Source organism: Sorex fumeus, unplaced genomic scaffold (assembly GCF_029834395.1).
Source record: "Sorex fumeus unplaced genomic scaffold, SorFum_2.1 ptg000028l, whole genome shotgun sequence".
NCBI lineage: Eukaryota > Metazoa > Chordata > Mammalia > Eulipotyphla > Soricidae > Sorex > Sorex fumeus.
In genome coordinates, this window is record NW_026606085.1 from 3,467,476 (window position 1) to 3,483,197 (window position 15,722).

Here is a 15,722-nt window from a genome sequence, read left to right on the forward strand (position 1 = left end):
AAGGAAAAAAAACTTCAAAAACTAATTCTAAAAACAAATGGCGAATTGGGAAAAATATTTGCAGATATGTGTAATTAAGGATAAATTTGGGGGGGGCTTTTGGGTTCACACGTGGCGATGCTCAGGGGTTGCTTCTGGCTCTGTACTCAGGAATAACTCCTGGAAGTGCTCAGGGGACCATATGGGATGCTGGGGATCAAACCCAGGTCTATCGCATGCAAGGCAAACACCCTACCTATTGTACTATCATTCAGGCCCCTAAGGATACAATTTTACTCTGTAAAGAGCTCTTAGCATACATTAAGATGATACAATAAATCAGGTTTATAATAGAAGAAATGCAAGATAAAACTAGGATGATACCGTATTTTATTAGCATATTCAAAAAGGTATTTAACCTCATTGATCTATTCAGTTTTTTTGGGTTGAGGTTTGGGTCACACACACACACACACACACACACACACACACACTTGCGTGGGTTACCCCCTGGCTCTGTACTCAGGGGTCACTTCTGGTCATGCTCAAGGCACCATAGGCTAAGGGAGATTGAACTGTGTTTGGCTGTTTGCAAAACAAGCATCCTCTCTCTCTCTCTCTCTCTCTCTCTCTCTCTCTCTCTCTCTCTCCTCCCTTATCTCTTTGTCTCTCTCACTCTCTTTTGTGGGTAGGGGGCACACCCGGCAATGTTCAGGGATTACTTCTGGCTCTGCACTCAGGAATCACTTCTAGTGATGCTCAGGGGACCATATGGGTTGCTTGGGATTGAACCCTGTTTGGCTGGTGCAAGGCAGACAGCCTACCTGCTGTGCTATCACTCCAGCCCTAAACTACCTCTCCTTTAAGATTGTTCTGTAGATAACTTTACATGTCCAAAAGGATTTATCTTCACAGTAATTATTGTAGTATAGTTTGAATGAACTAAAGAGTGGATAGTCTTCATAAGTATTTGCAGGAAACTGAGGAAAATAAATGACTTCTAAGAGTATAAAAAGAAGACTCCCAGAACCATGCCACCGGACTCTGCACCAGGCTGTGGGTGGGTGAGAGCCTTCCTTGCCCCAAGGGACCCAGCCCTGGCAGCCGACCTCCACTGCCCAAACACCGCCACATTCCAGGCTGTTTTCCGGATGCTCAGGCCAAGCCTCACCAAGAATGAAGTCCCATGGAACCCAGATAATGCAGAACTTTGTGATCTTGGACTCTGGACTCAACAGACCGGAACAGAGATCCTCTGCCTGCTTCCCCCAGTTCCCGAGACTCAGGACACACCCATAAGCCACACCCTGCCAGCACCAGATAATCTCCTCATCGGCCACCCTCCAGAACTCATGGATGCTCTTCCCAGATGGGAGTATAAAAGAAGGATTCCAGAACCATGCCACCCGACATCGTGCCAGGCTGTGGGCAGGTGAGAGCCCTCCCCTCCCCACCCCAAGTCCTGGCAGCTGACTTCCACTGCCCAACCACCGTCACGCTCCAGACCGCTTTTTGGACTGGCCCACAACACATTATAAGACGTTTCCTACCCATTTATGCCTCTTGGAGAGCTTGGCAAGCTACCGAGTGTCCCACCTGCACGGGCAGAGCCTGGCAAGCTCCCCTTGACGTATTTGATATGCCAAATACAGTAATGACAATAGGTCTCATTCCCCTGATGCTGAAAGAGCCTCTGATCATTGGGAAAAGATGAGTAAGAAGAGGCTGCTTAAATCTCAGGGCTGGGAGACATTACTGGTGCCCACTCGAGTAATTTGATGACCAATGGGATGACAGTGATACAGTGATCAATAAAAAAGCTTTTTACAAGAATGAAATAGCCTAAATGTAGAATAACGAGGATGGTTTCACAGCTGTATTAATGAGGGGATAAGGCAAAGTGTACTGAGTAATTACTGTGTGTAATGAAAATACGGGGACATATATTTACATATATGATTCTGAAGAATGTCTTTAAAAAGATGACCAACGTTGGGGCTGTATCGATAGTACAGTGGGTAAGGTGTTTGCCTTGCACGCGGCTGGCCTGGGTGCAATCCCCGGCATCCCCTCTTCCTAGCAATGCCAGGAATAATTCCTGAGTGCAGAGCTGGGGTAACTCCTGAGCATCACCAGGTGTAATCCCAAAAGGCAATAAATAAGTAAAATGTTAAAAAAATAGCCAAAGAGGAGGTGGTAGTATTTTCCTTTGGAAATAAGAAATGGGAGCTGGGCAACAGCAGGAGAGAGCCTTCTTTTCATCATTCCCTGTAATTTTTTCTTTTTTTCAAATCATGAGCTTGTCTTACCTTTATAACATTAAAAATGTAAAAAATGTGTTGTTTTTAAAAGCATATGCCAATTTAAGTCCATATTCATTAGAGTCTTCCTAAAGCCAACTGAAGCGTGGGGCTGGAGCAGTAGTACAGTGGGTAGGGTGCTTGCCTTGCACATGGTCAACCAGGGTTCAATCCCTGGCATTCCACATGGTCCCCTGTCTACCACCAGGAGTGATTCCTGAATGCAGAGCCAGGAGTAACCCCTGGACATCGCCAGGTGTGGCCCAAAAAGCACAAGCAAACAAACAAAAAACAAAACAGAACAAAAACCCTGCATAGGTTCAAGACTCTATAGTGTCTCTCAGAGGATTCTGCTTTACCTGAAGACGCTTGAGATTCAAGGACCAAAGGACAATGAGCAGGTTCATGGGAATCAGAATGCTGGTGGGTCATTGGTAGCAAGTCATATTTATAGTAGCAGTCATTTGAATGCATTATTTTTATAACTTGAGTTAAGAAACAACTCTTAATGGGCACTGGTGGAGAGATGGATAATCGATCATTGTATGACTGAAATGCAAGCACGGAAGTTTGTAAATCTGTAATTGTACCTCAATGTGATTCACTAATTAAAAAAAAAAGAAAGAAACAGCTCTTGGGTAGTGGGCACTGGTAAAGAGATTGGTGTTGGAACAATGTATGTCTGAAACTCAATCATAAATATCTTTGTGACTTTGTAATTCATGGTGATTCAATAAAGCAAACAAATAAAAAACTCCTTTTTTGTTGTTTTTAGGACACACCTGGCAGTGATTAGGGATCACTCCTGGTGGGCTTGGGGAACCATAAGGGATGCGAGAGATTGAACCTGGGTCATTCCCGTGCAAGGCAAGCGCCCTAACCTTTGTACTATCTCTCTCTTCTGAAACAACTCTTCTTTTCCACATTTTGTTTTTTCTTTTCTTTTTGGGTCACACCCGGCGATGTACAGAGGTTACTCCTGGCTCTGCTCTCAGGAATTACTCCTGGCAGTGCTCAGGGGACCATATGGGATGCTGGGAATCGAACCCAGGTCAGCTGCGCGCAAGACAAACACCCTACCCGCTGTGCTCTCGCTCTAGCCCCTTCCACATTTTATTTCCCCCTTTTTTTGTGATGACTGGGAGGGTGTGTGTGTCACATTCCTTCAGCTGCAGGCTTGTGTAAACGATAAAGAGCAGGGTGTGCAGGGGAGCATGGCTTTGTTTAGCACACTGCTTGGGGTAAGCAAGGTCATTGGCATATTGGCAGCACTAAAGCCTGTGGGTCAGTAATGACTTCATTAGATGTCATCAGCTGTAAGAGATGGAAAGGCCTGTGTGAGCTGCTCCATCTTCCTCCCCCGCCTCATTTGGAACTTCATTTCTGGCAATCCCGGATTCAACCTCTCTGGCCTCTTTCTGTCCTGAAATGTGTTCTGTCCTTCCTGTCTTCACACATTGCCCGGAATGTTCAAATTCCTCCTCCTCCTCTTCCAATTCTCTATTCAAAGGTCACTTCCTCTGGAAAAATCTTACACAGCCCAATCTCTGTCATGGCTCCTGAACTTCTCCTTTGAAGCACAGATACTATTATTAATAATTAGGCACCGAGTAATGTTTGTTCTGGTTACTTCTATGTCCCTATACTGTGCCTGCCTTCTACTAGGAGTTTAAAATCAAGAGTTGGGGCCTTGTAGATGGCTCAGTGGGCTGGAGAGCATGCGCTATAGGCAAGAACTCTGGGCTCAATCTCTAGTACCACATGTCCCCCAAGTGCTATTGGGAGTGTCCCCAAAACCAAAATATAAACAAATAGTAAAACCTTCATATATGGGCCAGTTTTTACTTTTTTCACTCTGGAGAAGTCCGTGTTCTCTCTTGAACACTTATCATTTTCTCACTTTTCACATTTCTTTAAATTTCTTTCAATAAAAAACTATTTTACTCCGGGGGGGGTGGGGGGGGAGACTTTCCATGTATGAATGAATGAACCTGAAGGGAAAAAGAGAGGGCTGGAGGGATAGCATAGTGGGTAGTGCGCTTGCCTTGCATTTGACCGGCACAGGTTTGATTCCTGGAACCATATACAGCCCCCAGAGCCCCACCAGGAGTGACCCCTGGGAACAGACCAAGGATTAAGTCCTGAGCACTACCAGGTCTCCCCCCCCCCAAAAAAAAAAACAAAAAACAAAACAAACAAACAAAAAACCAAACCAAACCAAACCAAAACCCAGAGAGGGTTGGAGAGATAGCTCAACAGGCTGAGGATGTACTTTGCACTTCGCATGTGGGATAGCCAGGTTCAATCCCTGGAACTGCGTTTGGTCTCATGGGCATTGCTAAGTATGGGCCCCAAACAGGAAAACAGAGAGAAAAAGGAGAAGGGCTATGCAGGCAGGAGAGGTGAGAAATGCAGTGGAGTGTTGCTACCTCCCTCCAGCCGAGCCTGGGACTTTGGCCAAGCTTCAGGGAGGTGCTGGTGAAGTGTCAGAATAGCAGTTGAAGCAACTCAGACTTGGCCACAGCAGCATCACACTCTCTGGCTTACCCACAAGAGTTGGCCTAGCCAAGTGTCTTGGCTTCAGAGTTAAAATATAAGCACCGGACTTCGCAGATACGAGGTGCGACTTTTGCTAGTGAGCCTGCAGCTGTGGTTCAGCGGAGTCCAGGAATGATGTGCTGGAGCACAGAGCCGTGGACTTGAGCACACCTGGCCACAACAGGTCACCACGTGGTCACGAGCCTTGCCCCGCTTCCCAGAGCATCTGGTGTGGAAGGAAGTGAGTTATTATTTCCCCTGAAAATGATGTGTACTTTGTGGCTTTACCAAACTTGTACCTTTGAGTTTGGGCTGACCAGATCAAGTTTGCTATTTATAGTGGTACAGACAAGTACGGCCCAATCCTTCCATAAACTTTGAAAGCCTGCGGGCTAAGTATCACACAGAAGACTGATTCTCTACCAAGAGCTGGCAGACATGGACAAGCACATTATATGTTCTTTGAACACAGATACTTTTTTTTCTGGCCTCAGAAATCAAACCTAGGGCCTCCTACATATGAGCCCATGCTATATACATGCTGAGCCACATCGCTCGTCTTTAAATGTCACATAGAAAACACACACACTCATGCTTATTAAAAGGTTTATTTTCTTCTTTATGCTCGGAAATAAAGAAGTGGTCTTTCCCCCCCGAAGAATCTTATCTTGAAGGAATGGAAAGCTAAGATAGTGACAGAACGGTGTTGGTGTGAGGTTAAATGTGGGAACAGCCCACTTTCCCTACTATCACTCCTTTTTTCAATGTTCCCCTCTAAAAATTTAGTTGTGAATATAACTTGCCACCCAATGGGGGCCTTGGGGAAGCACAGCTTAGTAAAATATTAATGCCCACATACAACAAGAGATGTGTCCAGTGTGTATCTGGAGGGACTAGGAGGAAGGGGGGAGGGAAGAAATGGGAGTTGGTTGAAGAAGCCACTGGATGGCAGCAGAGGGAAGAGAGGCCGGCACCCTCCTCATGATGAAAGTGTGTGCTTGGTCCTGCCCCCTCCCCTCCAAGACCATCCACTCCCTCCTTCCAGTCCCACTTCCTAGCAGAATTGGTCATCGTAATCTTCATCCTTCATCCCCTTCAGCCGAAGCCGGGCAAAGTCCTCAAACACGATGTCATCATCAGTGGCATAGCTTGGTGGTGGAAAGGATGAGGTGAAGTGAGGGCTAAAGGTCACTACTTGACCTCCTGCTCCCTTCCCAGACTGAGGGGTTAGAGCCCCAGTGGGGCCAGAGGCATTTGCAAGAAAGGGCAGTCAGGGGCTGGAGCAATAGCACAGTGGGTAGGGCGTTTGCCTCGCACGCGGCTGACCTGGGTTCAATTCCCAGCATCCCATATGGTCCCCTGAGCACTGCCAGGAGTAATTCCTGAGTGCATGAGCCAGGAGTAACCCCTGTGGATCGCCAGATGTGACCCAAAAAGCAAAAAAAAGGGCAGTAAAAGGCAGGTCACAGAATTGGAGCGAGCACACGTTTTGCTGGCACGATCTTCGATCCCTGCTAGCAAACAAAAACGGCAGCTCACATTGCTAAGTCACCTGCATTGGGACTTTGGCATTTTCCCCCTCCTTAACATTCTCCCCCATCCCCCACCACACACACCCCCAAGAAAAAGCGAAGGGCAGATTTTAAAATTATAGGAATCTAGGGGCTGGAGCATAGAGGGTAGGACATTCGCCTTGCACCCGGGTTTAATTCCCAGCATCCCATATGGTCCCCTGAGCACCGCCAGGAGTTATTCCTGAGTGCAGAGCCAGGAGTAACTCCTGAGCATCGCTGGGTTGTGACCTAAAATTACACGAATCTTTGTCCTAGAGAGTCAAAGACAGAAAGGTAGAAGAATTTCTTACTTGGTATCAAATTCGATGAGGTTGGTATCCACAGGGGCATCTGTTTCAGGAACAGCTGAGGGGAGCAGAGGGGGTGGATGGGTGGATGCTGGAAGAACCAGTTTGGGTTTTTTGTCACTGGCCTTGCTCTAGAACCTCCAGTTGGGGGTTCAGAGTGAATGTGTATATGCTCACCTGATTGGGGTCTGGGCAGGGTGATATGGTCATGGGGCTTGGGGTGCATAAGAACAAAAGGCAGCTCCACAGAGACATCCCTGGGTGGGGAGAAAGGCCACATGTAGCCACAACATCACAGGGCCAGAGAAAACCCCTGGCACTCCCACCCGAGGCCCCCTCACCTCACTCACCCGCCACGAGATACCACCAGCTTCACCTTGACCCGGTAGGACACCAGTATTCCCAGCACCTCCTTGTTGGCACCCTCCTTCACACTGCAGTTGGGAAGGGTGGAGTTGGACCAGGGCACCCCAACCTTCCCTCAGGGCTTCCCTTGGATTCTGGATTCTGAGCAGGGGTTACTAAGGTGAACCAGCCCTCGGGGCTCCCAGAGTTAAGATCATGGCAGAAGGTCCAGCAAGGGGAGCAGGTGGGAGCCCGTTGGGAACTTCTGTCCCCCACAGGTAAGATGAGGTCCTTGTGAGACAGATCAACACTGTCCTGCTCAACATCAGTCTTCAGGTCTCACCTCCTGCTCCTCCAGTTAATTCATTCTCACCTAACCGCCCTCCCGGCTTTACACAGGGGTCAGTGGGACCCCTCAGTGAAGCCGAGAGCCTCTGGGCACTTGCAGCCATGGCAACAGTGGCCCCTTCAAGGCCAGGAGCTCTCTGGACCTCCTCACACTTCCTCCAACACACTGTCAGCCTCACCTCTAAGCCTGTGCCTGCCATTCTCTCCATCTGGACCACTTTTTCCTGGGTCGTCATCACCTACTTCCTCTGGGTTCATACTCAACATTTACCTCAGTATTAGGCACCCCATTTAATGCTAACACACAAATCCTCTCTGTGCTTTTTTATCTCTTTTCTCTACTTGCCTTTTTGGGGTTGTTGTTTAGTAGTTGCGGGGCCACACTCTGCTGTGCTCAGGGCTTACTCCTGCCTATGCGCTCACGGATCACTCCTGGTGGTACTCAGGGGACCAAGCTGAGTCCTGGGGAATCAAACCCAGGCAAGCACAGCAAGTACCGTCTCTCCAGACCTCTGCATACTTTTCTTCTTCTTTTTTTAATCTCCAGCACTTGTCCCTAAGCACACGATATGCATCCCCTTCTAATTGTATGTTGCTGGTAATGAGGACAGAGCCTGGCACACAGCTGGCACTGAATATCGAATGTCTATCCAGGCAGGGTTCCCCCCGCCCCCCAACCCAGTTCATTCTCACATGGTGCTGGAAGCCAGGTTGGTGTCCTCATGCTTGAGCTTCCCATCCAGGGCAAGCCCTCGCTTCTCTCTGTTGTCGCTGAGCAGCGGGGTTATGGTGTACACCTTACAGAACGTTGAGCTGGGAGATACCTGGTCACTGGGGGGTGAGGAGGTGGGCGAGGGGGAGGGGAAAATAAGGCTCTTGGAGGAGTCAGGATGGGTGTGGTGGCAGCTCCCATCTCCATCCCTTTCTCTTTGGACACAGGTCACAAGGGAACAGCTGAGTCTCCTCAAGAAAACGCACCTCCCAGATGTCTCAGCTAAGGCAGGGATGTCCCCGCTGGTAGTTTGGGGAGGCTTCCACCCGCACCTCACATCTCCCCTGGGCCTGCTCTTCTCCCCTCAGGTTGGGACCCAGGGCTGTTCGATACTTACTCTTGTTCGATCTGGGCCACCGGACACTTGTACTGGGCAGTGCTGAAGAGGCAGATGTCGGCATACTGTCTCACTGCGGGGCGAGGAGCGGTTAATGGCTCTGCAGAGCTGACTATCTCGTGCCCACCACAGTGTGCCCTGTCCAGCACTGGCCTATACTCTGCTACACGCCCCAAGCAGCGAACAACAGTAGCCCCCACTGCACAGCTCGTTGAAACAGCCTACATCCTACGAGTTCTGGTAGGGCTCCCACACTGGGTGTTCAAGGGCTATGATGACACCAGAAACCATTCGTGCAGCAAATTCCCCCAACTTGCATGTTCCCCACTCCCCCGCAGGCCCCCTGCCAGCCCCCAATCTCATTCCTACCAGAAACTTTGATCTTCTTGACAGTCTTGGTAGAGTTGTTGGTGACGTGGACGTTGACATTGAGGGGCTCCCCATGGTAATACAGCTTTTAAAGAGAAAGAGGGTCAAATTAATCTTGGGGAGAGCCACATCCGGTGGTGCTTAACTTTATTCCTGGCCCTGTGCTCAGGGATCACTCCTGGTGCTGCTTGGGGGACCAGATGTGGAACTGGGATTGAACCTGGGTCAGCTGGTTGACCAGCTGTGTGAGACGAGTGACTTCACTGCTGTACTCTCTCTGGCCCCGTAATCTGATCTCTACTGGTCCCTCTGATAGTGTGGCCCCTGATACAGACACTGAGTGGCACCCTCCCTCTGAACCCAAGCCCACAGCAAATCTCCATATGCCACTAAGGCAACCTCCTTTAACCCACGCGGGAGCGCTAGTATAGGGGTAAGGTGTTGGCTTGCACGCAGCGGAGCCTGTCCCATCCCCAGTCACTGCTGGGCGTCACCCCTGAGCACAGAATTGGATGTGACTCCAGAGCACCCAAAGGTGTGGCTCATCCCCAGCCCCTGCTAAAGCGCTAAGGCAGCCCTGACAGATGATCTCACCCCCCGCCCCCACCCAAGGCCTGGCCTGGCCTGCGGCCCCTGTGCATCCCTCACACACCCCACCTCTTTATCCAGGGACGCCTCAAGGTGCAGGGATCGGTCAGACATGAGGAAGTGGCGCGTGGTTTCAGCTGAAGGTTGGGGGCCGGGTTTCTCTGGGGCAAACTGCACCTTTCGGATCACCAGACGCACAGAATTCCTGGGGGTGGGGGGCTGCGGTCAGTCCTCAGATACCCACTTCTACCTCCTCCAGGGGCCTGGGGTTCCTGGGAGCGTGCAGTGATGGGGAAGTCATTTCCTCACCTTTTGTGGCTTTTCTCTTCTAGTGAGAGGGCACAGAAGGCTCGAATCTCAAAGTCTACCCCGCAGGCCTGGAAGAGAAAGAAACCTCACACCAGGCCTCAGCCCCTGGCTCTGCCCCCGTTTCCCTCTCCTCTCATCTTGGGCAAGGATTCTTTTCTCATTCTGATCTGGAGGACTGGAGGGTCTTCCTCTTCTGCCTCCTGAAGGCTGGCACCTGGCTATGGTAAGGTGAGCCACTGTACCTGATTCAGGCAGGACCTGAGGACAGGGACACTTCATGTGCATCCCGCTTCCAATGGGCATACTTCCTGGCTCTTAGTCCCATCCTGGCTTCTTGATAGCCCTGCCCCTCTGGGGCGTGTCCTATGCTCCCGCTGGGCCCCTTTAGTCCCGTGGGCCTTAGGCTGTTCCTTCCTACCTTCCCTGTGTCCTCTGGGCCTGGCTGCAGGGTGACAGAGCAAGGCAGGTTCTGGGGTATCTGTGGCAAAAGAAAGGAGCTTAGTTCATCCACAGCCCCCAATTCTTCTAGAGAGGTCCCAGTCTCAACTCAGAGGCTAGAGCTGGACTCCTGGGGATGAAAAGGAAGAGAGGACAGAGAGACTAAGGCTTCCTAAGCACAGGTACTCCCCCCCACCCCCAATGACATGTAGGGTCCCTCCTTACTATTTCTTCCAGTATTTTTTTCTTGCTTGTAACAAGTGCATTATCTCCCCGCGTGCCCTCCCCCCACCCCTCTCCACACACACACACACACACACACACACACACACACACCCTCCCAACACCCTCCAAATCCCTTGCCCTGCTAAGGTGGGGGCACCCTCACTGTGAAAAAAAAGGGGTGGGCATGTTGGCCCAGCTTCCTCAGCAGCCGGTCCTGCAGGCGCGTGGGGGGCCGGGGCGGGTTGGGCACTGGGGGGAAAGCCTGGTATGTGGCGATGAACAGGTCTTTGCGGAAGGACAAGCCCAGCACGTCCAGGTCTTCACGGCCGTAGCGAAAGGCGCAGGTGAGGGTCACAAATACTGGCAAAGGAGAGCAGGTGGTGGGTCAGGAGCTTCCCTTGGCTATGACCCCTCCACCCCTCAGACCCCGGCCCTCCACTCCTAGCACGTTCTTGCCCCTTTCAAGAAAACTAAAAACTTTCGACTAAAACTAAAAGTTTTAAAAGCCACTAAGGTTTTTCAACTAAAAACTTTCTTCCTCTTCCTGGCTTCTTCCCAGTTCTCCAACGTTCTGGGCCCTTTTCAATTCTAGACATTTCACTTCCCCAACCCCCCACCTTCCCTGTGTCCTTGACCTGGGGACCAGTACCTTTGCGATCCTTCAAGTAGTCAGGGTCCACAAGCACCACACCATCTGGGAAAGGGACACACGAGCACGCCTGTCAGGACTGCGCCACCATTTCTGGGCGCTGGAACTTCTTCCCCTTCCGGGAGAACGTCATGCCATTTCTGGGGACACTCACCTACAGGATCCACTTTGTCCAGGTGATCTACAAAGTCCCGCTTGCCCAAGTACACGGTGAGCTGAGGATGTGGAGTCACAGGGAAGATGGGGTTGGGGTGTCACAGGACATCAGAGCACCCGTGTGCTCTGGGGAGAGAGCTGGGGAGATAGCTCAACGGGCTGGAGCACGTGTTCTGCAGCCCCAGCACCACTCCGTGGGTATGGCCCAAACACCAAAAGAAGGACCCAAACAAACTGAAAAAAACTCAACGTGGCTGCCCAGTTCGTTTACTCAGGCTGGGGAGTGAGAGTTCCTCCAGATTTCTTCCCTTAAGGGTTTTCAAAATGGACACTGAGAATAGGGGGTAGGGAGCGGGGAAGGGGCTCCCCAAACAACTCAATCTTGAAGCTTTTCAGCAAAATCCTTCCATATCTGTGTCCAGTCAGTGGGGGGGGGCACGTGGGGGTGCACAGACAGGACTTGGCCCTGGGCAGGCAGGCAGAGAGCAGGGACTCGGGGATAAACAGACAACAACCCCAGGTGCTGTGTTTGGTTCTGAAAGAGGGCCAGAGGCATGGACTTCCGGGGCCCTCCTTTCGTTGGTCTTGCTTAAGAACCGACCCGTGTCCCCACTCGGATAGAGCAGCGTGGCTTGCTGGGGCTGGCTCATACAGAGCAGCCTTTGCCACAAGGGGCTTCAGGAGGGAAGGAAGTGCCTCTCAGCCGCCACAGGAAGTGGGGAGCTAGGGCGAGGGGAGTGCCTAGGCGTAGGCTGGGCTTGCCAGGCAAAGGAGAGTTATGAGTACAAGCGAGGCAGGAGGCTACTCACCTTGCAGTTAGGGCTTGACTTCTTGAAGACCCTAACAAAAGAGAAAGGAAAATCCCATCGCCTCCCTCAGACTCAGCAGGGGTCTTATTCCACTCTAGCCCTCTTTACCACAAGCTCCTCTGGAAGCTTTGGGGCTTTGCCTAGCTCCACCCACTCCCGCTTCTACACAGCAGATGAACACATCTTCTCAACATGGAAATCCCCCCAAGTGTTACTATGGTAACCCCCACTCCCCAATTCACCCCACCAGTTCCCCTCTTCTATGGCAATGGCCACTGGTTACCTCAGTAACCATTCAGGCTTTCCCCAGAGGTCCTCCCTCGGGGGCATATAAATGGTTGGCTGTGCATGCCATTTATATGTCCTGACTTCTTTCATCTGCTCTGTCTCCATCTCCAAGGCAGCTGGAGTACTCAGAAGAGCAATGGTGCTGGCCTTTGCCTCTAATATAATTTCTACCACTGGAACTACCTAAGTCTCAGTCTGTTCCATTAACTCCTAGCTGTTGTCCTCTCTGCTCTCAGCAACTTAAAAACCCATCTGTTTTCAAGGCCCAACTCATTTAGCACTTCCTTTAGAGCACATATTGGGCCCCAGACCCTGGTCACTCTTAATTTGGGTTCCTGTTATTCCTTGTTTGTGTCCTACTTGTAGGATAGCATGCAAAGGCAGTTAGATGCATATCACCAATTTCATGAGATAGACTGTGAGCCACCGCGGGCTCATGCGGTTAGCCATCTCTGGCACAATGCCAGCCATATGACAAAAATGATGATGTTAACATGTATTAGGTGAACACTCAATACTGAGCCTGTATTTCAAGTGTTCTATAAAGGTCACCTCATGTAATAAAATAACCTAATGAGGGAGGTTTTAATATCCCTATTTTACAGGTGAGAACACTGAGGCATAAGAAAGGTATTTTGATTAAGGTCACAAGTAAATGGAATACAGAAACAGAGATACTGTGACTCTGAGTCCACAATCTTAGTAACAAAACTATTTATAGCCCTGCTTCTGCAGTTAGCATGGTTTGTTGAAGTGAAGGGGATTCACTTCCCCGTTGGGGAGACGGTCTCTCCATGCACTGCCAGAAAGGTAAGGCGGCAAGCCCTGAACTAGAACCACTTGAGGGCCTGTTATTTACGGTACCATCCTACAATCCCCACCCAATTCACTGTCTCAGCAGCGAATGCTGAGGAGGGTTCCCAAAATTCCCCAAAACTGCCTTTGCATGCTATCATACAAGTAAGATATAAACAAGGAGTAACAGGAACCCAAATTAAGAGTGACCAGGGTCTGGGGCCCAATATGTGCTCTAAAGGAAGTGCTAAATGAGTTGGGGCTTGAAAGCAAATGGGCTTTTAAGTTGTTGACTTGGAAGTTCCCCAAAACTGCCAACTCTTCTGTCCCTCCTCTAACCCTACTTTTTGCTAGGAAAATTACACTTGCTTCTTCTCCAGGAAGGCTAAGCTATCTATCCAAAGAGAAAGCATGCGAAAGCCCCTAAATATGACCATCCGGCAAAGCTAAGAACAAACACTGGTACAGTGGCAGCTAAGAGAAGCTTCCCAATTCTTGTTCCAACTTGGGGGGCTCGACTGCTAGGCCATCAACTCCCTCTCTGTTATTTCTGGTCTTCTTTAGTCCCACTGATGCCTATCTCGGGCCCTGGCAGAAGCCTGTAACAATCACATTCAACTGGCAAGCTGGAAAGTAGTTTCGGGCTAATTGTTCTGGAAGTAGCTGTACAACTCTGCCATTTGGATCTGAATCCAGCCAACCTTCTGCAAGGCCAAGGAGAAGCATCATGAGTGTACTGAGGCTGCCCAAGGGGGTCTAAGGGTATGGCCAGGGAGGTACCCAGTATAGGGAAGGGGGTAGTAGACACAGATGCCCCATCATACTTCCTGCTATTCTCTTCATTTCCTGTGGCCTAGAATTGTATTGGGGGAGTGAGGTTAATATGTCAAGTCAGCAGTCCTATTCTGATCCATCATCTCTCCCCCTGAACCACTCTCCCTGAACCACACAACGGAAGTTGGGGGCCTTCCTCAAGTCTGCGACTTCCCCTTTCACTGGGGTGTTTAACTCCTAACCCGGGACAGCAATCTTCTTTCTCATCATCTGCTCCGGTGCCAGTCAACCTGGTGTTCAGGAACCTGGGACCTCATACTCTGCGATGGGGAATGGGAGGGTTGGCCAAACAATTTTTCAGAACAAATGACTTATTAGGACCTATTGATCAGAGGCTTATAACCCCTACGTTGTCCTCTTTAATCCCGCTTCCCAAGAACTCAGGCTTTCAACCACTGTCACTTTGGGGTGTTGGGTCACAACAGGAAGTGGACTAAAGACCACAAAAGAGAACTCGGGTGTCAGTGGAAGGAAAGCGCCTCGATTGCACAGAGAACATCCGGGGAGTGGATGGCGTGCACAGGGCAGACACTGCGTCCCCTCACCCCAGGAGTAGGGGGTGCCCATAAACCGGGGAAGGTCGTCAAGCATCCTCAGCTCTATCAAGATGAGGCTCTTGCAGAGGGAAGGCAGAAGTTTGGAAGCCGAGCCACCCGACCCTGAAGGCCGGCGGGGCTATTCGGGCTGCCAGCGGGGTACTGGACGGGAGGCTTTTCAGTGGCTCTGCACTGCTCTGGAGGGAGCCCCCTCCAGCATCGCGCCTCCCCACACCCGGCCCCTCGGGAGCCGGCCACCTGCTCCTTCTTCCTCCGCCCCTGCATCTCAGCCTGCACGAGAGAACCCAACAGTCCGGCCCCCACATCCCCGTGAAACCCAGACGCCGGTTTCCTGAACTTCAGCCCTGGCGTTCTGCAAAGACCCTAGCACGCGCCCCCCTCTCCCTAATGAATATTCTGGAGGACCCAGCACACGGCCCCGGATGGCCGCCCCTGGGGACCCGGAGTCCAGATCCTGCCTTCTCTCCCCCGTCCTCGTCCAGAAGCCGCCTAGGTGATCGCGCGGAGTCGCAGCCCGCGTCCCGTCGCTGGCCCCACCTCCCTTACCTGGTCCCGGGCTTCTCCCCCATGGTGCGCGCGCCCGCCCGGTCCGCGGAGAGCTCGCAGCCCGGAGCCCGCTGCCAGGTCCCTGCTCCTCCCCGCGCCACTGCGCACGCGCCCTCCGCTCCGCTCCCTCCTCCCTTCGGCACCCCCGCCCCCCACCCCTCCGATCCCGGGAACGGGGCCAGATGCGTCAGCCGGGGCCGCGCGCGCGACGGCGCTGCCCGCCCTCCGCACAGGGCCGCAGCGATTGGTCCTGCCCTCGCCTCCTCCGCGCCCCGTCCCAGCCCCTCCGGGGAGCCCTACCCGCCAGCGTTCGGCTCCCTGCGACTTTCCGCCCATCTCTCCGCCCCCCGCACCCTTTTAGGGAGTGATTGGGTCCTCTTGAACGAAGGCGCCCGCCTCCCGGGAGACCGGAGACCCCTGATTGGCTTCCTGCGTTCCGGGCAGGGGTCTCCTCCCCTTTGTTTGCTTCCTTGGTGGTGGAAGCGGTGGGGGTGTTCGGTCTGGTTGGGCTGGAGCGCACAGCCCGGGATGGAGGACGAGGGGATGCGCACGTGGGCGAGCGGTTTCTTTTGCGTGATGCTTCAGTGAGCGTCACTCACACGTTCATCTCAATGCTTGCAGCGTGTGTCGGGCCGCCTGCCGCTGTTTGGGTGGTATGTCAGCTCCCCCTGGTGTCTAT

At 51.7% G+C, this 15,722-nt stretch overlaps 1 protein-coding gene across 2 annotated transcripts; it reads right to left on the reverse strand.

Annotated features, from left to right (window-relative positions):
• Positions 1–5,409: 5,409 nt before the first annotated feature.
• Positions 5,410–15,110, reverse strand: ARRB2 (arrestin beta 2). Of its 2 annotated transcripts, none has more exons than XM_056115143.1 (15): positions 15,044–15,110; positions 12,024–12,054; positions 11,213–11,273; positions 11,059–11,103; positions 10,573–10,769; positions 10,165–10,224; positions 9,747–9,814; positions 9,507–9,642; positions 8,850–8,934; positions 8,481–8,553; positions 8,065–8,202; positions 7,029–7,112; positions 6,856–6,935; positions 6,682–6,736; positions 5,410–5,965 (listed from the first exon to the last, which is right to left on the reverse strand). In XM_056115143.1, the coding sequence occupies exons 1-15, from the start codon at positions 15,064–15,066 to the stop codon at positions 5,872–5,874; spliced, it is 1,230 nt and encodes a 409-aa protein (XP_055971118.1). In that variant the 5' UTR covers positions 15,067–15,110; the 3' UTR covers positions 5,410–5,871. The 2 variants fall into 2 exon arrangements, with proteins under 2 accessions (XP_055971118.1, XP_055971117.1); XM_056115142.1 differs by having other exon boundaries at positions 6,682–6,769; positions 15,044–15,105.
• Positions 15,111–15,722: the final 612 nt, after the last annotated feature.

Coding starts and splice junctions, on each gene's coding strand:
- ARRB2 (XM_056115142.1), bottom strand. CDS start 15,066: ATGGGGGAGAAGCCCGGGACCAG. Junction 9,815..10,164: donor GCCCAGAGGACACAGGGAAG/GTAGGAAGGAAC, acceptor TTTCTCTTCCAG/GCCTGCGGGGTAGACTTTGA. Junction 5,966..6,681: donor CTCATCGAATTTGATACCAA/GTAAGAAATTCT, acceptor TCCACCACCAAG/CTATGCCACTGATGATGACA.